The 26921-nt window shown below is 37.2% G+C and overlaps 1 protein-coding gene and 1 long non-coding RNA gene across 5 annotated transcripts in view; both read right to left on the bottom strand.

Annotated features, from left to right (window-relative positions):
- Window positions 1-26921, bottom strand: part of TRAPPC12 (trafficking protein particle complex 12) — a 51592-nt gene that overhangs the window by 17870 nt on the left and 6801 nt on the right. For all 4 annotated transcript variants that reach the window (XR_002437249.1, XR_002437248.1, XM_021392627.1 and 1 more), the window contains exons 4-6: window positions 23000-23113; window positions 21455-21593; window positions 5103-5215 (exon numbers count right to left, since the gene is read on the bottom strand). Coding sequence is in view for 2 of the 4 variants with exons in the window: in XM_021392627.1 (XP_021248302.1) it covers window positions 5103-5215; window positions 21455-21593; window positions 23000-23113 (366 nt within the window). In the remaining 2 variants the exon portion in view is untranslated. The remainder of the gene's footprint in view (window positions 1-5102; window positions 5216-21454; window positions 21594-22999; window positions 23114-26921) is intronic.
- LOC110396779 lies at window positions 6129-11213 on the bottom strand. Its single transcript, XR_002437251.1, has 2 exons — window positions 10340-11213; window positions 6129-10257 (listed from the first exon to the last, which is right to left on the bottom strand). It is a non-coding gene; the product is annotated as an uncharacterized LOC110396779 (long non-coding RNA).

Here is a 26921-nt window from a genome sequence, read left to right as displayed (position 1 = left end):
CAGAACATTAAATGTCAGCACACTCAAGGGACATACACATTTTGTTAAACAAAACATGAAATATGTTTCACCAGAGAATGAATGTTAAAGACCAGAAAGAACATCAAAGTGATTCTTCTGTGAGAGCCATCCTCTCTTAACTCTCCCACCCTAAGTGTGGGCTCTGGTTGCAGAAACAGAAACTTGCTCCTTTTTGTCCTTCATGAAGTATCAGGTCTTATTCCAATTCCCCTCTCAAAATTTGGGTTTTATTGCTTCTCTTTGTTTATCATGGACTTTAAGTCATCCAAATTGCTGAGCGAATGAAACATTTGTTACATTACTGGGAGAAAGAGAGTGTGCACTTAATGAAGCCCGTGTCTTATGCACCTAAAAAATTCGTATATAAAGTTCCATTTGAAATAAAAGTCAACTTTCCACTTTGTAATTCCACTGCAGTTTCTCCCAATCTGTTCTCTCGTTCCCACAAAACTCTCAATTTCTCTTTCTAGCGATTTATAACTTTGGTTGTAGAACACTGCTTGAGATTTCCTTCAAAAGCTCATTAAAGCCATTGCTATTTAATCAGCCATTGTGGTTAGACAATTAGTGAAATATAAGGCATATCCTCATCTGGGGCCGAGCGCACTTTCGACAACAGAGCTTCTGTCAGGATAAGAAAAAACTGTTCTTTTCCACCACCAGCAAAACACTCCAGTTATGCTCAGTGGTTTGTAAACAAACACTTAAAAAAACCATAGGAAATACTCAAAAGCAAAAAGAGGCTGAATTAATCTGGCCTCAGACAGTGTGTTGGTGCTTTCTGCAGTGAATGGAGAGCAATCGAGACCTCCAGGAAGTGAGTTCATGCCATCTTAAGGTGGAAAGGAATTGCTCTGAGAGATACCAACCTCTTTTCATAGACTAGAGTGAAAGCCTAAAGTTAGGTGCCATAAACTTAGCTACAAATAGCTTAAGAGCTAGGAGAGACATAGCATGAAATGACTGCAGTTATCACATGCCAGCTGAGCCAGGGTAATTTTCCTGGTAAGAATTGTTAGCCCACAAGTACAAGGTTGTATGATTTAGTGTAAACCTCATTCACAGTGAGCTAAGCTGTCTTACCTCAAATTTGAGGCTACAAGCAAACAATTGCACAGACACTACTGCGCAGTTGATAGGTGGCAAATTATGAGGTCACAGTGGCACATCTCTAAGACTGAATCCCAGACCCAATCTGTCTAACAGTGTAGGAACTTGGACAACACTTAAAACTGAAACACCAGGCTTAAGCATTAAATGCCTAGTGCAAAAAAAGGCATCCTGTTAAAGAACACAATCTTGTCTTCCACATGCCAAAAACATCCTACTGTTTATTTTCCCCCAGAAAACATTCTCTCTCACTTCCCCTGGAAAACACCTAGTGATCAGGACTCCTTCTCAGCAAGACTTGGTGTTCTTACTCTTGAAATGGTCTGAATATAACAAGGTGCCTCCAACAATGAAACGTATTTTCTTGTTTAAAAAGACAATAGGTTTGTTTGAGAAAGCCTTCATCTGAAAATGCCCTGACTAATATAATCAGAAAAGAAATAATTAGATATTAACATACAATTAGAATACTATATTAAACATTCAGTGATATTACCTGGGGATATCTGGCTGTCACCTCAAGCTCAACGTAATTAAAACAGAACTCGGGGCTGATTTGAGGCTAATTGGTTTATTCCCTAGGTTTTTCTCCTCTGCCTTTCCTTATGCGTAGGAAATCATCTGCAGTCTTTCAGTATTTGGGCATTTCCTCAATTTTCCATGAATTGTTTAATAACAACATTAATGATTCAGGTAGTTTCTTAGTGTAAGTTATCCGGGTTAGATGACATGAAATGTTTAATTTCAACAGATACCCTCACCCTGCTTTTCCACAGATGGTAAACTATTTACTCTAGCTGTATCATACAGTCTACCTCCAAACATCCTTGTTTCAAATATAAAGACAAACAGCTTTGAACAGTTCCACTATTTACTTTAGAGAAGATGTATATATGACCTATGGCTTTCTCATGTTTGAAATATTTATAAACACACACTCATTAGTTTCACTGGCCAGGAATGTTTCACCAAGACTTCTGTTCCATTCCCTATCAATAGACTGTATGCTGCAACCACTAATCCACGCGCACTACCATTTGCGTTCCTACTTTCCTGTCCTATGTATCTCCTTTTAATCATTTCCTCCTTCTTCCACAACTTTTCATCAGCACTTGCTTTTTACTCAAAATAATCTTTTTTAGGGTGCTTCTGGAATTATGTTTTTTGGGTATTCTACAAACTCATCAAACAAGAGATCAGGAAACACTCCCCAGGCTGAAATAACATATGAGACACAGAATACTTATGTGTTCTAAGTAACTGAACCAGAACTGGAAGCTGAATGAAAATAAAGAGCAAAAGCAATCTGTAGTTAAGAAACTGAAAAATTCATCAATCTAAATTGAAACGAACGAGTAGGAGATATGTGGAGTGTGTGCAGGGAGGGACACAACTCCTCATAAAGAAGAGCAGTGGAAATGCAGAGGGAGCGGCAGATGGCTGAGTGGCACAGAAGATTTTAGAAAGTTTTGCAAGGATCACAGTTGCACAGGCTTTTTCAGGAAGCAATACTGTTAACCCACCCACCACTGCTCCACCCAGCTGGTAGAGAGCATAGTACAGCCCTATCACTTGAAGGATTAGGGTTAAAATCAAAATATGTCGCCCTGTGGGATGAGTGTAATTTATGGAGCCCTCCCTCGTTCAGCTAGGAAGACAGGCACAAACAAGGGAAGAGTTTAGTTCAAGCCTGACTATTGTTCTTTTCACATTTTGGTCTCTGGGTAAGCATTTATTAGCATGTCCTCAGCAGAATTAGCACTCAAATAATTGTATCCATGTCGTAAAATGAACACTGGAAAAGAACCACATTTTTTGTGACCTAAATTACTACTGTTACTCTTACTGTTTGGACTGTTTGGAGTCCATTCATTTCAAGGCAGATGTGTAAGTTCAGCAACTCATTGTGGCAATCCACATCAGGAAGACCAGCAATAACTCAGGACAATAACAATTTCACTTAATTCCTCCCTTAAACTATCACAGGCGTTCCACATTACAATTTTTTTCATTCTTAAATGCTGAACCTATAGGTAAGAGATGTAAAATATCAGATCATATCATGATCACAAATCTGCATGGATACTGGAAAAAATAAAGACGTTATTGCCGTTACAGGGAAAATAAAAACTGTTTTTCAATTCAGCCTCCAATTTGGTTCAGAAATATATAAGTAGGATGAGGGCTGAAGAAACGGAGTTACCAAAACAGTGGCAAAGGAAATACGGTTAGATCTCCAAGTTGAATGGCTAATCAAGCATCTGCAGCACGTGTACAACAAAAAGCAAGAGGGAATTTAGCAGGTTAAAAAGAGGTATCGGATAGGAATAACACAATCACGTTAAGGAAGAGAAACAAAATAGGAAGACAAATTTTCTTACGATAAGAACGCATTAGCATTAGCCTGGAATAGCCTCCCAGGGGAAGTGGCCTCAGCTCCACAGGCTGGCTCATTAAAAACTGGAAAACAACCTTGCATTGCACAGAGACAGACTAGGTGAGCTAATAGGTCTTTTCTCTCTCTCAATTTTTATGACTCCAAGATCATCTCATTTACATAATGACTATTCCTATGCCCTTCTGTAAATAAGGATGACCGAAGATTATTTTTCCACTTTTTAAAGTAGGGAAGTAAAACACTAGAGGTTTTTGGTTGAAAGCTCCCCAATTAATTCCGTTACAACCCAAATGGTTCCCAAGCGTCATATATAAATATTAAGATTAATGTGTACATTCTTTATATTATTTTCTTGGTTATGCCATGGGTTTTCGTAAGCATTATGTGCTTTATTCTTGAACATTCCAGGTGAGATCTTGGTTATTAGGCAAACAGCATTTCATAAAAAAATTAAAGCATATATCTAAACAATGGGTTTTTCAGATAACCCTGCATGACTTGAAATGGTTAAATTATCATCAATTATCTTTTAAAAATATCATTTATTTAAAAGCTGTCCTTTTTCACACTCTGGTTTCTACAGTTGTCTTTTAAAACAAAACAAAACAAAGCAACCCCAAAACCAAGCTCAGCAGTTTGATTTATATTCCCATATGACTGCCACCTCCAAAGCCAGCTATCCAGTTTATTTCTGAAGGACGGAGCAGAGGTTTTGATCATTCCTGTACCTCACTCTTGTGAGCCCCCACCTGGAGTACTGTCTGGTATGCTCAGAACAAAAAAGACATGGAGCTGGTCCATTGGAGGGCCGTAAATATGATCAGAGAGCTGAAGCACCTCTCCTGTGAAGAAAGGCTGAGGGAGATGGGCTTGTTCAGTCTGGAGAGAACACTCCAGGGAGACCTGATAGTGGCCTTAAAGGTGCCTACATGAAAACTAGGAAGAGACTCTTTATGTGTAGTGACACACAAGACTGTAGTGACAGGACAAGGAGTAACAGTTTTAAACTAAAAAAGGGTAGCCTTAGACATAAGGAAGAAATTCTTTACTATGAAGTGTTGAGGCACTGGAACTGGTTGCCCGGAGAAGCTGTGGATGCCTCATCTCTGGAGGTGTTCAAGGCCAGGACTGATGGGGCCCTGGGCAGCCTGATCTTGTGGTTGCCAACCTTGCCCACAGCAGGGGTTTGGAACTAGATGATCTTTAAGGACCTTTCCAACCCAACCATTTCATGATTTTTATGATTAACAACTGTTTTGAGCTAGCTAGATGCTGCTGAGTGAGCGAATAAACTCTCCTACTTGCCCTTGAACACGTCTGCATACTGTCCTCTGTGTCTTGTCTGGCAAAAGTAAAAAAGCAAGAGAACTCTGCATTCCATTGTTCTATCAAGCAAAGGAGAGAAGGATGCTGTATCATAAAATAGAAGAGACTAAATTACTTCTATTAATAAGCTCCTTATTTGTACCAAGATGGAATCAAAAATGTCATAGTTGAAACAACGTTCTTTGCAAGGACAAGAAAATGTATTTCCTAAATATTAAGAAATGTCAGTGCACAGAGAAGCTGTTACCTTGGTGCAGATTATCTTCATACTGTGCAGTCTATCAAGTGATTCCTGAGGATTACCGAGGTACTGAGGAAGTTCAGCATGTAAAATCCGCATGGAGAAAGGAACCATGGAACCTAGAATCATAATCAACTTCATTAAATGTGTTTGCTATAATGAGCAGTGCACAATTTGCCTATATCACAAGGGTATTTCTCACAAGTATAGATGACACAAAGCCTGCTTTGCCTTCATATTATTTTCTGTTTCTGGTGAAAGAAGAGAAAATAACAACCTTTTTCCTAGCTGTAGCATGCAATGTTATAAGATTTAAATATTACATAAATGCCTATATTTACATATTCATGTTTATTTAAATATGTTTTAAATGACAAATGTTTTAAGTGTGTAAACACATATATAATCACTAGTAAGAAGGCAATTTTCAGAAACAAGATACGCATGGAAGGAAAATGTTTATTAAAGACTTTAATAAACCAAGAAAAAAAAAAGAATTAAAAAAATGGAACATAAGTTTCAGCTACAACATTGCTACAAACATTAATAATTACACATATCTTACAATTAATGCAAAAGAATGAAGGTGAAGTTGTAGGTCTTAAAAGCATTAGGCTAAAAAGTCATAAAACAAGGTCATGCAAAAGCACTTATACACTTATATAATCTTTTTTCAAATAAACTCCAAAGCTGATAGGAAGGACTCCTATATTAAGTGAAAAATAAAGAGTAGAAAACCAGTATGAGTCAAAGGAAATAAAGAATCAAAACCGTGTAATGAAGAGCATAAAATAATAATACTGCAATTCATTACATCTAAAAATAAATTAAGTTCTCTGTGAAATTAAAATGTACTACAAAATATTTTATTTTTTCTATTAATTTCCACAGTTCTGTGTAAAGATCTGAATATGTTATGATGGGCAGAAGCCGTTCCATGATGCTAAAGGTAACTTTTAGTCTGACTTTTACCTCATTAACGTTTGCTTTTCGACAAATAGTTACCAAATGACTCGATATTCCCAGACCGACTTTTCATAAGGGTGTTATATTTTCTGGTTTATTGAAAATACAAAATAAGAAAAGAATTTTAAGCAATACTTGGAGAAGTTATAGAAATGTCTTTATTTTAATATTAGTTTACTTTAATATTTATTATTCTATTTACCAAAGACAATTATCTTGGAGGTTTATAAGCATCCTCGCTGACTTCAAGTTCAGTTTTAGGAACTTAAGGGAATTCCAGTACCTTGCTTTTGAGATAACCGCATATCCTTTACACGGAGAATAACACTGAACAGGATCATAAACTGCTACTAACAACAAAAAAATCATCATCAACAAAAAAACCAAAATAGGAGCAAGTATAATTGGGGGAAGAAGCCTTGCAAAATAGCATGCTACTGTTGTAATATTTTAATGTAATACATTTGCTTACTTTAGATGTATTCTAGGGGGATTTCCTTCTCAGCTCACCTCTTGCTTCATCTTTTCTCACAAATAGGACTCGGGAGCTTTTTAAAAAGATTTTTGCACCTGTTCTTAACGGGCTTATATGTCAAAGAGGTAAATGCTATGTACAGTGAGTAACTGCCTCTAGACATTTTTTGAAAGGTTGACAAAATTTTCATCACAAACCTCTTTCGCTAATTATGACCTTCAGAGTAAGCCAATTACATCTACATAAATTCTCCTTTTCCATAGCTAACTATTCCCAGTGGCTTCCACGCCTGCTGTGTTCCCTTAAAGAAGTACACACAAGTTGCATGCATCATCATATGTGGAATAGAGATTAAGAAAACAAAACTGCCTTTCTTTTTCAAGAAATTGAAAAGGTTATTGAAGTAACAAAGAATGTTAACTATTTTACGTATTTGACTTGTACCTAGCATGACACAAGTGAAGGTACAGTCAGTGTGTGTGTGTTGGGGTGAAACAAAGGAAAGTATGGCAAAAGAAAGATTAAAGTCTGAGCCAGAACACCATGGAAAAATCACTTTGGAGATGTAAGCTGTGAAGCTACGTTGTAAATCTACAGAAGCAAACCTGACCTCAGACTTGTTACCTTCGCTGCCACACCTCTTGTTGATCAAGTTCTAATTCCACCAATAATGTTGCTAATAAGCAGTGCCCCAATCCAGCTATTTTGGTACTGTTCTTCAGGAGAAAGTAGATTTAATTTACCACTAATACATGAATATGTATATATTGCTATACTCTGCAGGATTTCTAAGTAAAAGGTAAAAAAAAATAAAGCTTTGTTCAAGTAGTAAAGCTTTGGATAATCTGATGTATAGAATGTAAAGAATTTTAAGTTTTAGCAACATTTCTGATTAATGACTGTTCTAGCACTCTCAACTCCGAAAAAGGCTGTAACATTCCATTCTCTTGTAAAATGTGGCAAAAGGTCAATTCAATAAACACTCATACAGAAGATGTGAATTGGTAACAGAGCAGCTCAACGTACAGATAGATGAATATTTAATGGAGTGCAGATGAAATGTCTCACATTATCCATTTTAATAAAATTTATGCAATTTTTTGTAAAGTACTTTTTCGGATTGCGTATTTTGTGAAGTACTGATCATACATATTGCTGAATGAAGCCATGTGATTATGACCCAGGCAATGGGAAGGAATAACCCATTATCAACCTACATCACCCAAATTGGTGCCAGAGGATGTCAGAATAATAAATGGAACTCCAGACCCACCAGACATCACAAGAATCTGATTTATTCTTTATTGCAACTAAGACCTCAGCTGCAATAAGAATTCAGAACTGTATCATCTCTTATTATTTCTGAACCACCGAATATTTTCCTTTAAAGTACGTGACCAAAAAGCACTCCAGTGCGTTCCTTTGTACATGTTGAGTGTGATGAGAGGTCTCACCAAACAAAACCACAAAGAAGCTGACCCACACTGTAAAGGGTAGACAGCGTAATGATTTTTCAAACTAGAATTTGTTTCATGCAGAAGGAATTAAAGCTCTAGAATCTGTTTCTTCTTTTTCTTTTTGAAACTCATGACATGACTAGTACCCTGCAAGTAATTTTGCTGTAAGCATCCACCATATCCAACCAGTGAGTTTCTGTTGCTTACTGCCTGATTAGAGAGGCTGCTGAAATTATGTGTAACACCATTTCTGTCCTCTTCCACAGTTTCCTTGTAATCCTTCTGAATAGCAGAATATTTTATCAGAGAAGGCACAAAACAGTTCTGCATGCTATCACAAAAGTGTGGTAATGAGAAAAGAAAAAAAAAAACGAGGAAAGAAACTACCATTCACCACTATTCCCATCTCCAAATAAGCTCTGTTTTAGTTAAATTATATAAGGTATGGATTATACACCTAATTTAGTTCCTACATTAGTAAGGTGAATTACTAGCTAAAAAGAATGATCTTAAATTTACTTTAGATTTTGTAAAGCTTTCAATAAGTAGTACTTATTTAAAGCGTCAATAACACTACACAGACCTCTTGGGAAGAAACTATACAGCATTAATACAAAACACATGTGAAGAGATCTATTCATCAAAATAATTCTGTTGCTTCTGGTTACAGCTCCGTAAAAACTAGGAAAAAAAACAGAAAAAAGTGTGTACTCACGTATTCTATCACTGTATTGCTTATATCTATTATTGTACTCTTACTGTATTCAGAGAAGGATCAGCCAGCTACCAAAAACCTTTTCAGAAGGTGGATGATTATGAACCTTTGCTATCAAAAGACTCAGCAAGGTGACCTGCGTGCATACCATGGTGGAAGAGACGATAGAGCACACTGGGTTTGAAAAAAAGCTCAGCAGTTTCATGGGGTGAATGGGAAATGACAAAGGCAAAGGTAAGCCATAAAAGGGCTCTTGTGAATCTTCACCAGTGCCTCTTCAGTTCAGTGATAAAATGCAAAGAGCAATCAAGTAAGAGTGCTGACTTTAACACTTTAATTTAAGAAGTTAACAGATCTCCTAAGAATTAACAATACTTCAATTTGTTGTTCTGTAATGCTATTATATCATGTGGCATGCTATCATGTCAAAGGCACATCTTTCAGCCTCTTTTCTGTTTAAAAGACAACTGGAGAGGCCCACTCCTGTTGTTAATAATATATATTAAAGGGAGAGAGAGAAAAAAAGAAGCTGCACCCAAATCTACCAGAACACAGCTTGCACTCTGTCTTGCAAGGCACAGAAGTCAATCTTTCTGATTTAAAAAACCTCACAATATTTCAAGTATTTCTCAACTGAGGAAGGTGACAAATGAAACACAGAGTTGAAACTTATAAAGGTAACTGTCACAAATTCTGCTTAAAAAAGTACAATTATAAATTAGGGACAGAATGTAAGAAGCTGAATTATAAAAGAAAAATAATCACCATTTAACTGAAACATGCACATGTTTTTAAAGGTGATCAAATAATAATTTCATTTGTGCAGTACTTAGGTACTTAGTTTTCTAAGAGATTATTCTTTCTGCATGTTTTTCATATAACAATTACAAAATGTTAAGTATTACATGGAGACACTGCTAAAAACCTGGCTGTAAAGCAAACATATTTCATTGAATGACACTCCAGAATGGTAAAATCTGAACTCTGTTGAAAAGCATTTGATATCTTGGACAGATATCTTGCTCTTGAAGAGCAAGAAGGAAGTGCATAGGCAGTGGAAACACAGGTGTTGCGGGAAGAACATAAGGGAGCTGCTAGGCTGTGTAGGGATGGGGTCAGAAAAGCCAAGGTCCAGCTTGAACTGAACTTGGCAAGGGGTGCCAAGAATAAGAAGAGTGGTTTCTACAGGTACCTCAACCAGAAAAGGAAAAACCCAAGAGGGTGCTCGCCCTTGTGAGTGACATGGGCAAGCTGGTAACAACAGACAAGGAGAAAGCTGAGGTACTTAACAACTTTTTTGCCTCGGTCTTCCCTGGTAACTGCTCATCACACAGCCCTCAAACAAATGGTTCAGAAGGAGGTGATTAAGAAAGCGACGTCCCTCCTACTGTGAGCGGAGATCTGATTTGTGACCACCTGAAGAACCTGAACATCCACAAGTCTATGGGTCCTGATGAGATGCATCCCAGAGTCCTGAGGGAATTAGCTGATGTAGTCGCCAAGCCACTCTCAATGATAGTTGAGACAAACAGGTGAAGTCCTTGGTGACTAGAATAAAAGGCAACATCGCACTCATTTTTGAGAAGGGTAAAAAGGATGGCACTGTGAACTACCGACCTGTCAGTCTCACCTCTGTGCTGGGAAAGATTGTGGAGCAGATCCTCCTGGAAGCTATGCTCAGGCACTATCTGGACTTCGGTAAGGCCTTTATCATGGTATCACACAACAACACACTTCTCTCCAAACTGAAAAGATATGTATTTGATGGGTGGACTGTTCATGGACAAAGAGCTGGCTGCAGGACTGAACCCAGAGAGTGGTGGTTAATGGCTCAATGTCTGGGTAGAGATCACTGATGAGTGGTGTCCCCCACGGGTCAGAGCTGAGGCCAGTACTCCTTGATATCTTCATCAACGATATGACAGTGAGATTTAGTGCACCCTCAGCAAGTTTGTGGATGCCACTAAGCTGTGGGGTGTAGTGGACATGCCTGAGGGATGCAATGCCATCCAGAAGGACCTACATAGGCTTGAGCAGTAGGCCCAGGAGAACCTCATGAGGTTCAACAAAGCCAAGAGCAAGGTCTTGCACATGGATCGCAGCAACCCCCACTACCAAAACAAGCTGGAGGGTGGAAGGATTGAGCGCAGCTCTGCCAAAAAGGAGTTGGTGATACTGGTGGATGGCAAGCTGGATGCTAGCCAGCAATGTGCCCTCACAGCCCAGAAAGCCAATCATATCTCAGGCTGCATCAAAAGAAGCGTGGCCAGCAGGTCAAGGGAGGTGATCCTGTCTCTCTACTCTGTGCTGGTGAGGCCTCACCTGGAGTACTGTGTCCAGATGTGGAGTCCTCAGTGCAGGAGAGATACAGACCTGTTGCAGAGCATGCAGAGGAGGGCCACAGAAATGATGCAAGGGATGGAACACCTCTCCTACAAGGACAGGCTAAGAGAGCTGGGGCTGTTCAGTCTGGAGAAGAGAAGGCTCCAGGAACATGGTAGCGGCCTTTCAATATCTAAAGGGGAGCTACAAGAAAGATGGAGACAGACTCGTTATCAGGGTCTGTTGTGATAGGGAAATGGTTTCAAACTAAAAGAGGGTAGATACAGGTTGGATATAAGGAAAAAGTCTTTTATAGTGAGGGTGGTGAGACACTGGAACAGGTTGCCCCAAGATCTGGAAGCCCTGTCCATGGAGACATTCAAGGCCAGACTGGACCAGGATCTGAGCAACCTGATTTAGCTGTAGATGTCCCTGTTCACTGCAGGGAAGTTGAACTAGATGACCTTTAAAGGTCCCTTCTAACTCTAAGAGTTCTATGATTCTGTGATCTTAACTCCAGCTCTACTTGCTGGCATAGCTTCACCTACTCAGTCAAATCAGGTAGGGAAATTGCCAGCTGCTGCTGTGGTTTGTGTGGCCAGAGGGTGCTACTGCAGCCCTGAAAGGGGCCATGCATCTTCTGGACCTTCTGAAACCAAAAACATTAATCACACTTTCCTTCAAAGCACCCAACTTTTTTGAGTGTATTATCTGCCAGTCTTAGCTTAGAGGCATCTCAATACAATCAGTTCAGTCCCTGTAACACAAATTTGCTATATAAATATCAAAGTCTTAGAAGTGGAGGAAGGAATATATTTTTAAATAAAATCACAGAATTTTATTTGTAAACACGATAATTCAAGTATATTTTACAACATGAATCAACAAACGGTGAGAAAACTACGGCTTCAGTGGGGAAAATCCACACAAATTAAGTAAAACCTATTTGCTCAGGGTACTTCAATGAGAATTAACATGGTTTCTTGTTCTTGGTTACGCACGCATCACTACTGTATGATTACGTTTCTTTTTATTGTAAAGACTGTGAACAAAGTCAGAGAAACAGGTTTATTCAACAAAGTATTAGGATACCAACTTCTGATGGAATATAAAAAGCCTTTCAAATCTGTTTATATTGGGCAACAGCTGCAACTACTTCTTTAAATGACAATATTCTAGAGCTCTACCCTACTTTTTATTGCACTTTAGATTCATGCCCATTGAACAACTCAGGAGCAGAAATTTTGTCAAGATAAGGGCTTTTAGGTCTTATTTTGTATACCGAAATCCAAAGGAATTTCATACTAACTATAGCAGCCTACGATCTTTGCCAGAACCTATCAGACAATGCTATCCTTACAGCTGGGAGACAAAACAGTGTTGACAAAACTCCTAGCATTAACTCATTGTCTTTCAGATAGCAATTTATGTTGCTACACTAATGTCACCTATCAAACTAGAAAATCTGAATACTTACACTAGGAAGTCCACACATTACCAAGGGAGAAGCATGCATACACTCATGTGCAACACAATCCTCTTCAGGACCTGATCCAGCAGCAATAGCCATTTAAGTAGAGGGATTCATTTAGTTTAAGCACTGGATTAAAAGCATTTTACTCTACCTAATCTTTTTACTACTGTGTTAAATACATCACCTAGCTATATGTGCGATGAGCCCAATAATTTATTTGCTTAAGCCTAAGCAAATAATTCTTTTTCAATCAAAAGTTTCAAAACACATTGATGAAATGGTCAAAAATAGTAAACAGAAAAAATATCAAAAATTTTAGAACAAAATTGTAAAAGAGTGAGTAGCTGAAAAAAATTTAGAATAGAAACTGCTTCTTGACTTATCGCTAGAACTGAAATTTCATTATAATTAATTGTCAAAGTATCATGGAAGCAAATTCGTGTTGATATTTGGCTAAAAAAAAAGAGAGACACTATAGTTGTATGTGACCATCAAGACTGTTGTGAGGTTGTACCATGAACTGTAAAAACACACAGTAAGAGACAAAGCCTTCTACAAAACAATGAAGAACTAAGGACATAGATTTTAGACTGCAAGAAGATAGCAGTATTTCTTTTCCACCTCCTTTTCTGATCCTGAGAAAGAGAATTTGCTCATCTTACTTAGGGATGAGAAGAAATTCAAGGGCCAGAATACAAACTCCTTTCTAAAATTCTAATTGCTCAAGTAGAACATAAATCTTTTCCTGCAACTAAGACAGAAAAGGAAGAAAAAGTTAATAGGTGAAACAATAATATGCATATCAAAGAGATTGTTTCTGATGGGAATGGATGCATTCCAGACGGAAGGAGCAGATCATAAGCCATGCCTGAGATTCTAGAAAACACTGTAATTTTCATTTTACATCATCCAGTTAATGAGAGAACAATTGGGAAGAGGTATGTCATTTGTTGGTGACCCTAGTTGATCAATGACAATAGTGTTATGAAGGTCAAAAGGGAAGGTTGTATAATTCAGTACAAAATTTCATTAAAAAGCAGATTAACAGCAGGGAAAAAAACTGTACTTGCTTCAGTAAACACAGTCACATCAGGAACAAACAAAACCAGAAAGAAAGATTGAGTAGATTAACATTAAGCTGTAACAGAAATAAATGTGCTTACCAGATTAAGTAATTTGAGGGCAAAAAAATAATATTATATTGTCTGAAAGTTTTTCACCTGCTTGGTTTCTGTTAGGCCACATAATTAAGGCACACAGTGTAACACAAATTTCTTTGCGAAAGGTTCCTGTGTAAGTGCACATGTAATACATGTAATAGCCCACTGGGGCTAAGAGGATTTTGGCACGGGCTGACATTTGCAAAACAATTTTAAATCAAAACTTCTACTCTATTTTACTCAATACTAAATGAAACAAAGCAACATAGCTTTTATGTATACTACCTCAAGGAAATATTTTTAACAAGCAGCATATCCTGCAATTAAAATGTTTACTTGCAAGCACTGGAGAATGGATTTTTGCTCTTTTCATGCCTGAGATCTCTCAAAGAAGTAATGCCTTCTTTTATAGCAGAACCATATTGACTAAGTTTAGATGATTTCTACAAAGACACTACTCTCTGTTATCTACTGAAATTTTTTCTTTTAAGTTTAATCCCTTTCTAGCTTAATGTTTTACATTTGACCTCTGTTGACCAACCTTAGGAGTTCATGGTAATTTTATCCATTTTAATTAATAATGGAAAAATAGTGCCATTTTAAGACAATTCTTTTTTTTAGCTACCCCTTCACAGTGATCTACAGTGATTATTTTTTTTTTCCCCAAAGAATATGACATCTGATTGTCACTTTGGTATGAATAAGTCTCATTCATACATATATTACCAGCATTCAAAATGTAAAACTGAAAATATAAAAAAAAAAAGGTCTCCGAAAAAGAAAATGGCTACTCCAACAGCATGGAAACCAATGGAGAAAATACCAAGATTAGGTTGAATTTTCTTAAACCACAGATTTCAATTTCTATTTTTTTAATAAATAACTGCACATTTTTATAACTGTCCTACCATAAACACCTCATGCAAACCAAATTCAAACCAAAGCCCTCAACTGCAGCTGTATTATACGAATAAAATGGGGATTCCAACAGCCAGCAGTTTTATCTTTGTATTTTCTTGTTGCCAATTAAGGGATCAGAAATTATTTCTGATCTGTCTTCTAGAACTTATTCCAAATTTTAAGTATCAAAAAAGCAGCAATAAGGCAAATGTTTATTTAAGTATATTATTTAAGTGTAGTGAGATCTTTAAGAAAAAACAACAAACAAACCAACCAGCCCCCCAAAATTTCCCTTCCTTGGATAAAACAGAAATACAGAAAATCTTAAAAGATATTCTGCTTTATGCATATGTATACTGACAGAGGTGTATATATGTGCATTTACATGCATGTACTTTTACATACTTCTACAACAGCATTGTAAAATAGAAATAGGACCCTAAATATCTTTAGCCACTGAAAGAAAATATTTTTAAAATTTTATCTGAAATTGCATATTTCCATATAATTCTAAGTTTAAGTGCATGTGATCTAAAAATAAAAAGACATTCTGAATTCAAATTTGGTTTTGAAAGTCTTCAAAAATACTTTTTCAGTAATCTGGAATTGTTATTTACTTTGAAGCAAGGAATACGAAAGAGAAACAATATTTAAAAAAAAAAGCTCAAAAAACAAACTGAAACAAAGCCTGGAATAGCTGCCTTATCACAAAGGGATTGCCCTTACCCCCTTACCCACTCAAAACTGTATTTAGGCAGAACTGTGAAGTGAGATACTTAGTCCCCTTTAAGGAATAACTCTATAAGGCTGGTATTGCCTATAAAGAGACTACGTAGCCTTAGGAAGGGAAGCACAATTAAATATTTTAGCAGTAGTCTATGCTTTTAAGATTATACATATATATCTTAACTCTAAATTATCTATATTGTCTTAGAAAAAACTGCATTTGCAAATTTGACTACTCTGAATACCCATCTGGAACCACAACACTTGACTCATATTTATTCAATCTGTATTAGCCCATTTATAGCTGGAAGGTAGCTCTAGAACAACAGAACAGACTGTATTTAAAGCAACCAAGGAGACATACAAGGAAAATACACCACATCATCATTACATACCATAAATATTAAAACCATTAAGCTGGAAAAAAATAGGACCTCACGTCTCAGCTCATACTTAAGTTTAACATACCAACCCAGACCATCATCTGATCACCTGTGAGGGAAATAAGGTCAAAGTTGCTTGGAATCAGCCTGCTGGTTGCATGTATTTTACATAAACACAATGTCATTACGATGTGGAACAGCTATCAAATCTTCCTTATACAGCTTTGAGAGAGGAGAGGGAGAGAGAGGTGTTGCTCCCAGGGATGTAAGAGAGATTAAGAAATTCTTTTCTGGCTAGCAGTAAACTATGCAGTACTGGATTATAGACAAAGGAACTTAGTATAAATGCATCGTTAAATAGCTAATTTAAATTAGAAAATAGACATAAATCACTTATATATTTTGGTTGGAATATATTAGTATGAAGCCAGAATCTGCTGATGTTTGGTAAGCCTACATATCATTTTGTGGTGTAACAAGCATAAAAGGAAGAGATTCAACGTTTTAATTTTGAGTCATGGTAAATAAATGGAGTAAGCACTTAAACAATTTAAGAAACGAGACTACAGATAGAAACAAAGTACACAGTAATTGTAATACATAGACTATTTTTGCATCATTTCTTTATATTGAAAATATATGTAATAATAGGATATTATTAATAAATTTATAAATTTATTAAATATATATATTTATATTATATATAAAAATATATAATATTTAATATATATATTAATATATAATATTTAATATATTAAATATAAATTTAAATTAATAAAAGGGATGTAATAAATTAATTTTTTTTGTGTTTTCTGTGCTTGAAGTAAGGAAAGTTTATATATCTGAGCTTCTTATAGCAGTGATCGTAGTCCCTTATTCAATCATCATAGAGGAGCATATATCAAAGAATTTATATTCCAAATAAGAGTAGGAGGTGTGGAAGATGTTCTCGTATCAATTTAACTTAACAAGGTGAATAAGGTTGACTTAATTTTCCTCTGAAGACCTCCCAGAGTTCTTCTCTTTTCCTCTTAGCAATGTTACCAGCCTCTCTTATTGTCCTGACATTTTATATGGCGTTTGCAGCCATACTGTGCAGATTTCACTACTGTTTTCTTTATCATGGTTCTAAGATCAAATATTTTAAAAACATCTTCCTTTCCTGATTTCTACAGTTTCTTCCTTTTGTCATCTCTGTCACCTATGGGTGTGCAACATTTTGGGATGGCAGGGGTGGAATCTATTGTGATCCTGGTATTAGCCAGCGAAATTAGTTAATTCACTCCTCAATCTTTACTGCTTGATCCAGAGATTAAACCAGTCATATGAAGTTACAGATTAAAGTCTTCCAAATTCCATTTTCTCTGTTCCCTATATTCAACTGCTTCTGCTTTCTCTTAGCTGCAAAGCTGTTTCTTCCACCAGTACATCTGTCTTTGTTAATTTGTTCGCTAATCTGGGGAGTATTTTTTCATATATATTTTTATATATAAAAAATAACTGCAGTCTTTGTCATTTGTCTCTGTGGCATAATTTGAACGAGAGTGTACATTTTACAGCAGTTAAAAGGCAGTCATCGCTCATCAACATCTGCCAGGAAGGAAGGATCAGCCCTATTGTTAATAGTGACAATTCTTGCTAGCAAGTCTTGCATTTTCAAGTTTTTCTAGCTAGAAATTCCAAGCAGAAAAAAAAGGAAACTGCAGTTTGGCCCATATGGTTACCCAATTCTCTGCCTGACCGCAAGAATTACTTGTGATAGTATTTTGTATCAGATCAAAATTTCAAAAGTACCTGTTTGGAGTCAGCACAGTAGTCATTTTCTCAATAGTAAGCATCTGGGGGAGGGGAGAGGAGGGAGGGAGTCACTGTTGTAGTGGTTTTTTGCGCAGCAAGGTTAAATTCAGTTTGTAGCGTACATGCATCCTCATTTCTAGAAATCATTTGCAGAAAGAAGGAAAAAAGTTCTGATTTCACTTAAAAAAAAAATTTATTACTACTTGGTAATCGATTGATACTTAGGTCAGGAACTTGTGTCCTAGATTGCTTCCTGCACATCTCTGCCAGACACTTTGGGGTATATACAGTAGGATTCTTGTTGTCAACCTCATGACCCATGGACTGCAAAATTCATTTTAGGGTTCTATCTTTTGATTTATAAAGTCTGTTCCACTTTTATTCATATCCTTTACTTCTGTGTTCCTTATAATACTTTATAAATTCTCTTGTATGACCTACCAGCTAATCTAACATGCCCATTTCACTGATAATGCCTGTGTGTCTCTGAAAGAGCCAAGGATTAAAAGGAAACATTAAAATGCCATTTCATTTTTTATGAGATAATTTGGACTTGTTTCTGGTTAATAGACCAGTAAGTTACAGAAAAGTTAATGCTACCAAATTGAGTGTTCTAAAAGCTACAATAATTGAGAATAACTTAAGAACTAAAAAAAATAAAAATGTTTACAAGTAAAGACGTGGCTTTTATCCTCCTTACCAGAACTCTGTATGTAAGGTTTTTTTATTCTTTTTCCTCCTTTCCGCTTTTCTTTCTGCCTGTGATGATACAGCATCATATTTACTGCACTAACACACAATCAGTCTTCTGTTTTCTGGTGGAAAATGCCTGAACTAGTAATGTATTGTTCAACATTTAGTTGTATGGGCTCTAGAAACTGCCTTTATGGTATCTACCTGCCTGTGTTAGTGATCTTAGCACAAATTTTTTAATGTATGACGATAGGGATACACTACTGTGTGCTGCAACAGGCTGACATCCCAGAGTTACCAGCCCAGAGATGCATCCTAGAGTCCTGAGGGAATTTGCTGACATAGTCACCAAGCCACTCTTGATGATCTTCCCAAGTCATAGCAGTCAAGTGAATTCCCTGGTGACTGGAAAAAAGGCAGTATCATATCCATTTCTAAGAAGAGTAGAAAGGATGACCCAAGGAACTACCGAACTTTTAGCCTCACCTCAGTGCCAGGGAAGATCCTGGAAGCCACAACAAGGACACGGAAGAGAGGGAGGTGATATAGGATAACAAGCATGGTTTCACCAAGGGCAGGTTCTGCTTGACCAACTTCGTCACTTTTTATTATGGCATAACTGCATCAGTGGGTGAGGGAAAAGCCACTAATGTAATCTATCTGGACTTCAGTAAGGCCTTTGACATGGTCCCTCCTAACATCCTTCTCTCCAAATTGGAAAGATATAGATTTGATGGGTGGACTGCTCAGTGGACAAGAACTGGTTGCAAGACCATATTCAGAGAGCAGTGGTCAATGGCTCAGTGTCTGGATGGAGATGGGTGATAAATGATGTCCCTCAGGGGTCCAGATATGGAGTCCTTAGAATAGGAGACACATGGACCTGTTAGAGTATGTCCAGAGAAAGGCCACAGAATGATCCAAGGGATGGAATACCTGCCCTACAACGACAGGCTGAGAGAGCTGGGACTGTTCAACCTGGCATAAAGAAGCCTCCAGGGCGACCTGATAGTGGCTTTTCAATATTGAAAGGGAAGCTAGAAAAAAGAAGGGGACAGACTCTTTAGCAGGGTCTGCTGTGACAGGACAAGGGCAAATGGTTTCAAGCTAAAGGAGGGGAGATTTAGATTGGACATAAGGAAGAAGTTTTTTTTGATAAGGTTGTTGAGGCACTGGAACAGGTTGCCCAGAGAGGTGGTGGAAGCCCCATTCCTGACGACATTCAAGGCCAGGCTGGATGGAGCTCTAAGCAACCTAATCTAGCTGTAGATGTCCCTATTCACTGTAGGGCAGCTGGACTAGATGGCCTTTAAAGGTCCCTTCCAACTCAAACAATTCTATGACTCCCTGACACTTTCAAATGTGAAGTGAAAGATTTATTTTTATACTTATTTCTTCCTTTGAAATATAGCGTGACTAGACACCACTCAACTATTGGTTTAGCATATTTCCTAAGTCTGCATTACTTTTCTGACCTTATTATTGTCCACTGTAGTTTGATGTTCCAGTGGAAATAAATGAAGAAACTAATACCGAAAACAGTTGTATGTGTGAGATTTTAAGTGTCCTTATTTACTCCGGTGTAGTCTTAATTTATTCTTATTTTTAATACTGAAAAAGATACAAACTCTTCTGCTTCCTTAGGATGAAAAAAGGCAATATTTGTAAAGCATGAAAATGTTGAATAGTCAGGAAGAAAATTAAAGTATAAGGGAAAGGATCAAGAATTCACTCTAAGGCAACATGTGGAATACAAGGAACAGTGTGTCAGAGATCCCAGGAGCCCCTTAGTCTACTTGTGGAAGAAAGCACAATACTGCTGTTGCTATTCAAACAGCCAAGGAAACCAGGAAATTTTTGCCTGCAATTGTTTGAAAGATCCTAACTATTTGGTCAGATGGACTCCTTCTAGGAAGTCCACACTGGGCTTGTTGGGCCACAAATGATCCTCTGCATCACAGAACTGATAAAGCAATCTTCTGTGAAAGATCCTGAACATTCCTGACTATCCTTTCTGGCAACGTGAAAATCTCTTCATCTTTTTAGGTTAACTCATTGAGACAACCAGCACTTTACATAAAATGGACTGCATTTTTTCAGATGGTGGCCCTGTCTATTACAACTATATTCTTTACAAGTATTTCATTATAAATGCTTGTTCAGCTATGAAAGCCAAAGAACAGTAAGAACAGTGTCCTTGCATCAAAAAGAACATAATAGGTGTAGTAAAACATTTTCAAAATACAATGGAAAATATTCTTAGAAACACTGATATTTCAAACCCAGACTTCTGGAGTTCTAGGATATCTAAGTTAACCAAGGGGAGCAATGGGAAGTGATGCATTTGTAATTCAAGATAAAATACTTAAACTACTGAGGCTGGCAATGAATTTTTTCCTATTCATCAACAGGCTACATAATAAATTCTTATTCTTTTATTTAGTTAAAATTATTTAGCAAATTTTACATTTACGCTTTAATTTTTTCCAGAAAATTTATCAAATTCTCAAAGGTTTTTTTTAGCCTTGAAATCAGGAAACCTAAGAAAATAAGACCTAGATTATCAATGCACACGGCCACGTGAGTGTCTGTTGTCTATTATTAACTTTGGAATCTATGGGCCAATGATACGTAAGGCTCAAGAGATAACAGTAACCTACAGTTTTGTGGGCAGTAAAAAAAAGCATTAAAAAAAGCTGCCAGACAGAAGAGAAAGATTCTGCATTCTTTCCCTCTTTCACTATGTGGAAAGCTATAAATCAGTTTAAATCTTTATTAAATATCATACAGAAAATGTGTAGAGTAGGAAAGCCTATAGATTCTACACATATAAACTCTCATCTTTAACAGTTCCTTCCGGCTAGAATTAACTATTTAAATTCAAAGAGCTCAATAAGTTAGAACTACAACACTATTACATTTACTTGTTTAAAAACACCCCCCTCTCAAATCAATGTTGTAACAGCAGCACAAAATACAATGACCACCTCTATTGTGATGGAGTAGCTTTACTTGCTTTACTTCTTTTTACTTCTTACCAGTAACTCCGTAACACAAATAATCATTTAAGTTACTAGTTAATCACACTCTCCTTGGGGAGCAAAAAAAAACCAACAAAAAACCAAACAATCTACAGTTAAACAGTGTTTTAGAGTTTGAAAACAAAAAAGCATAGAATCCATAATTTATGTAAAAACTGATGATAATGATAAAACTGATAAAAATGATAATAATAAAAAAGGAGAAGAACACATGATTAAAATAAGTATTTCATAAATTGAGTATCTCACCTTTTCGTCCAGGGTATACATGAGGGTAATATTCGTAATAAAGATCAGGCTGGTCTAAATTTCCAAATGGTTCAAATTCCATTTCTGCATTTTGGAAGAGATTCAGTTTTACGAGCAGTGCTAGTCTCACAAACCACAGCTAAAAATGATTATACATAAAAAAGTAAAAGATAAAGTTTGTTATTAGCTTCAATCACAAGCCACATCCAAATATAACTTCAACTTTCTAAGTTTTAAAGTTAAGAGTTTCTGTGTTACTTGCAGGTAAGAATTGGGGTTTGTATGTTTTTTCATAGAATAGTTTTCCTCAGAACATTAAAGTAAAACCCAGAGGACTGATGATTTATTTATTTGAAAAGGTTCTGAAATGTTGAAGATGATTTTTAATAAATAGCCTGTTCCAAAATTAAAACATTCCAAATCCATTGAAATTGATTTAGCATATAACAACTATCAGTCTGACTTCTGTTTTTCCAAATTTGTGTACATTTTAAAATCTGTTGTGATTTTGGTAAAACTCCATGAATATGATAGCTACGAGGGTCAGGCCTTGACCTGTCAACTGGTTACATTCTGCAGGTGCTCCAGGCATGGAGCAAAAGTTCTCTGCAGCCCATGAGCACCATGAGGAGCAGATCTCCATGCATGTCCATGGAGGTGCCTGTGGTGAAGCAGTGGAAGTGGCCTGAAGGAGTCCACAACCCATGGATATCCCCACAGGAGCAGCGCGAGCCGGAGCTGCAGCCTGAGGAGAGTGGTCCATGGTAGGGCAGGAGGGCTGGGGGAGCTGCCACCTGTTGGGTCAGTGCTGGCTTCCTGTAGGATGGGCCCTGTGGTATGGAGCCACGTTAGGGCAGCGCTGGGAGACATGCAGCCTGTGGGAAGCCCATTTGGGATCAGCTGGGAAAGGACAGCATCCTGTGGGAGGGACTTCACGTGGAGCTGGGGCAGAGAGTGACCACGGAGGAGAGGCAGAGATGAAGCGTTATGGACTGATCGCAACCCTGATTCCTCATTTCCTTGAGCCACTCAGGGGAAAAGGTAGAAGAGCGTGGATGGAAGGAAGGGACAATAAATTACATTAATCTCCTTACGCTGAGTATGTTTTGCCCATGGCAGAAATGGGTGAGTTTCAATCTGTCCTCATCCCAACCCATGGGCCCTTTTCCAACTTATTTCCTCCCACTGTTCCTTAGAGGAATGGAAGAGAGTGGTGTGGTGGAGGTGAGCTTCCCATCAATGTGAAACCACCACAACAGCGCCCATGAGCTCAGCACAGAGTATTCCGAGAGCAAAACACATTCTTTTTAAGTGTCATTACCTTTCAAATATACAACCAAGACTGATTTTTACTTTTGAAAAATATTTTGTTTAAAATGCAGACCAACTTCACATACGCAAGCAGAAATAAGTGGCTTGCTAAAATTACTTAATAAACCTGGTCTGTAGGTAGAAATTAGGAAAAGAAGTTGGATCATGTTAAAAATAATATTCCACCGTGAAAATTCCTGGAAAAACGTGACAAGGGGATATCCTTGAGCTTACCTGCAAAGAATCTGTTGTATGATTTGTAGGTAGTCCACTTTTTTTATAGCCTTGACCATGAGCAGTTAACAAACGTCCACACAAATCAACTGCTGCCCTCCAGTTTTTACTGCTCTGGGAAGAAGAAAAGAGTAAGTAGCAAAAACGTATACGCAAAACCCCCCTAAAATGCATTACTGCTTATTTTGTCTGAAGCAGCTACATCTGCCCATCAGTAAAAATGACAACGGTCAGGAGAGCTAGTGGTGAGAAGCACAATGTCATTTGTCAAAGCTCCAGGTTAGATTAGGGAAAAAGTGAAGCAAAGCATGAGAGAAAGCAGTATTATCAGATTACTAAACCAGAAGAACGCATTCTTAAGTATATTTTTTCTTTCGTTAAACAAAATCCTGCCCAGTTACACAAGTCTCACTGCACTGTCATGCTGTCATCCTAGTACTCCTTCTGGCTAGTATTTGCAAATATACCTGTGTAAATACCTAACACAATGAAAAATGTTTGAAACAGATTAAGGCTTCAAGGATTTGGAAAATGTGCCAACAGAGCAATCAGTTGGATGGAAAAAACTCCAAGTAACAGAGCGTGATGAGGTTTCATACTCTGACCCGTCTTACAGCCACACTCATTCAAAGGGCAGTGAAGCTATCACAGTGCACTGACTACATCATCTTTTCCCTGCGCTGCCATATCCTAGACAAAAAATGGAGTTCCATTGGAAATTTAGAAGTTGGCTGACAACATGATTGTGAAGCAGCATAGCAGCTTCTGAGATGTCTACACTCTTACAGAAAAGCAAGAGTCAATGTGCACTTCTAACAGTCTTAAGCAGAAATGTTCATCACCGACTCCTCTTCTGCAGAGACAAATCAGTTTCTTATTGTCCTCAGAGCTGAAGCAGACTTAGACTCTCAAACTGCTTAACTTTTCTTCCCAAATGAGAGTTAGGATCTAGAAATAACAGCGGAACACTGATGAGAAATTAAGGCACTACAATTTAAAAAATCCTATTCTGGACAAGAACAAAAACTAGTTTCCCTGTATAGTAGGAGACAGCCAGGAAAAGTCAGATGACCACTGTGAAAGAAGTCTTTGCTAGAGAATGAAACATAACATTCCTTGTGATTCCAAAATTAGAGCTGTCTGCTGGTTACGAAGTGTAGTTCTCTTGTGGAAGCTTAACAGAAGGCTGTTGGCAGTGTAACTTTAATTTGAAATTAACAGGACACATTACTATCTCTGGCAAATTGTACCAGAGACGCAGTTGGCGGAGGTGAAATTCTTTTACCAATTAATTTAAAAAATCCTCAAAACCTTGCAGGATCTGACATTTTTATTTCCTGTGTTCTACTGCCATACGGCCCTTAGAACCTCAGTTTCCTTTTCCTGAAAAGCATAGGGATGAATTTCATTTCTAAGTCATAAGTAGCACTTCAAAGCAAAAGGACACTACTGCTCCAGATCATCAAAATACTGTCTCCAAGACAAAATACTGACAACCAAATATTATTGTCCAATAGTTCATTAACCCAGAGGAAGCCTGGCAGAAGAGAACCTCTTCCCACACATCACATTATCAAAGGCTTTTAGCTGGCTGTGGTTGACTTGTGTTACAGAGCCCCTCCTCTCCCTTTATTATCAAGGGGGAGTACATCTTGCACATAAATCTGATGCGCCTTTTTTGGAACAAATGTATTTTGATCACGCTTCTGACCTAACCACATACTGTGCATGTACAGCTTTAAAGGGTAAAGATGACAGTGCAAGAGGATCAGCCTTTCATTCCTGATATTACTGATTTGCATTCTGCCATTTTCAAAATAAGAAACAGCTATTTATTAATAAGGCCTTTTATTAAAAGTGAGAAAATAAAAGGAAATCAGCTAAAAAACATCTGAAATGCAGACAGCAACATATATTACAAATTCTGATAAATCCACCTCCAAGTATCTGATCATGCTTCTAGTCCGCCTGGTCAAACTTAAAATTAACTGAGACGTTCTGTGCATCCTGATGCCTTTTACAAGCTTATTTCCCACACAGAAAGATGAAGGATTGAGATGCAGGATAAAAAGATTACCTCTTCCATCTAGAACTGGAATGCTACAATAGTTCAAATACGAGAATAGTACTTAGGCATTATATTTTTTAGAATGAGAAATGAAAAAAAAAATTCCAGGTGAGTAAATGACCCAGTCCAAGCAAAAAAACGGAAAATACTTTTTATCATTTATCTCTTTTTTAATTAAGTGTCCTAAGAACTTTAATTACCAGAATTTTCACCGTTTGAGAAAGACAGCATTTTCATTCTGTTGTGAATACATTCACTAATTTAAACTGAAAAAAAACCAAAACAAAACAAATCTGCCAAGTAGCTGACTACCGCCCTCTCACAGGTAACTGCTCCCTAGAAGACTTCTCCTCCAGGCCAATTTTGCTCGATGTTTTGAATTGCAGTTGAACAAAGACAGCATATGACTGCAGGAGTGCTCCTATTTATTCTTTGTATACAATACTGTGCATTGTTTTCCTTAATGAAAGCAATGAAGTTGAGGTGATGCAACAACAAGGACTAATACCCATGTGGAATTCTACCGTCAAGCAAAGAAAGTCATGCAAAAGAGAGAGAACAAATGGTAAACCTGTGAAAGAAGATAAAAACTGGTGATCTGCAGAATATGTGTTCAATGAAAAGTGAACTCACCTGACACAGAAAGAGAATTTATAACATTATTCAGGCTCTCAGGAAAACAACTGTGAGTCAGAGGTAAGGTACTGAAATTTTATCCAGTAAATAGATATTTTTTAGTGGCAGAAATTCAGCTTCCCTCCATAATCCTCTCAAGCCCCCAACTACCGTTTGCACTGCTTGTGGAGACTCCAATCTTCTCTTCAATCAGGTACAAAAACATTGTAAATCACTGAGTGATTTAGAAGTAAAGGAATACAAAACCCCCTGTATTTTTAGGAGAGTATCTAACTTATTAAATGTGTATGCCATACTGCTGCATCCAAGTTTGTTATAATTGAAAATATATGCAAGAACACAACATTAATCACATGCAAAAGTAACTCTATATGATTTTTTTTGGAAATAGACTCAAAGGGAGTCATTAACTCTACATGTAACGCCATTAAAGTGATTAAAATGTCCTCCTCCACTAGCTATGACATTCTTCTCCCCTGTAAATTACATTGGTAGAGCACTTTCACATCAGTTAAGAAAATGTAGTTAGTAACCCTTTCTTGGTCTAGTTACTTGAAGAAATTATTGCATACTTAAAGCAATCACTGCATATTCATAGCGGCAAAATGCACAAATCTTATTTTAGGTATGACAGCTATTGAAGACTATGACTGCAAACACCTTACAGCTCAAAATATCAGAAAGGTCTCTAGTAAGAAATACGGTGCTATTTGTTCAATTGAGGGTAAAAAACTTAATCTAAAATTTGAAATAACTAACATAATCACAACTTGCTTCCATATGCATAATTTTTATTTGCTGCTGTAAAACAAAGCAATGCTGTGAATACAGCCTATCGCTCGTACTTGTGTCAGAGATAAATGCATTCTCCTATAACAAATTAATAAAACATTTCAGGAATTAAAAACTCAGATTTTCCTTTTTCATCTGAAATACATAAATACTTGGACTTGGCCTCTACAGCCCTTCAAAGCCTCGGAGTTGCAAAACTGGTTTAAGTGCAGAACATCTTTACCATTGCTCTACTAGGAACACACTTTCAATTATCCATTAAATCGTCAAAGTGCAATTGTTCAACAAACCAGCTATCTAGCATTGGGTACAAATCTCACCCAAATCAACTAGAAACCAAATTTGTGCCAAACAAACACTTTTGCTAGCCCAGTTCTACAAATGGAGTTAGTGGTGAACAGCTATTCGCCTCAGAAGCTACGCTGC

This window comes from Numida meleagris, chromosome 3 (assembly GCF_002078875.1).
Source record: "Numida meleagris isolate 19003 breed g44 Domestic line chromosome 3, NumMel1.0, whole genome shotgun sequence".
NCBI lineage: Eukaryota > Metazoa > Chordata > Aves > Galliformes > Numididae > Numida > Numida meleagris.
This window is presented reverse-complemented; position numbering and strand designations above follow the sequence as displayed.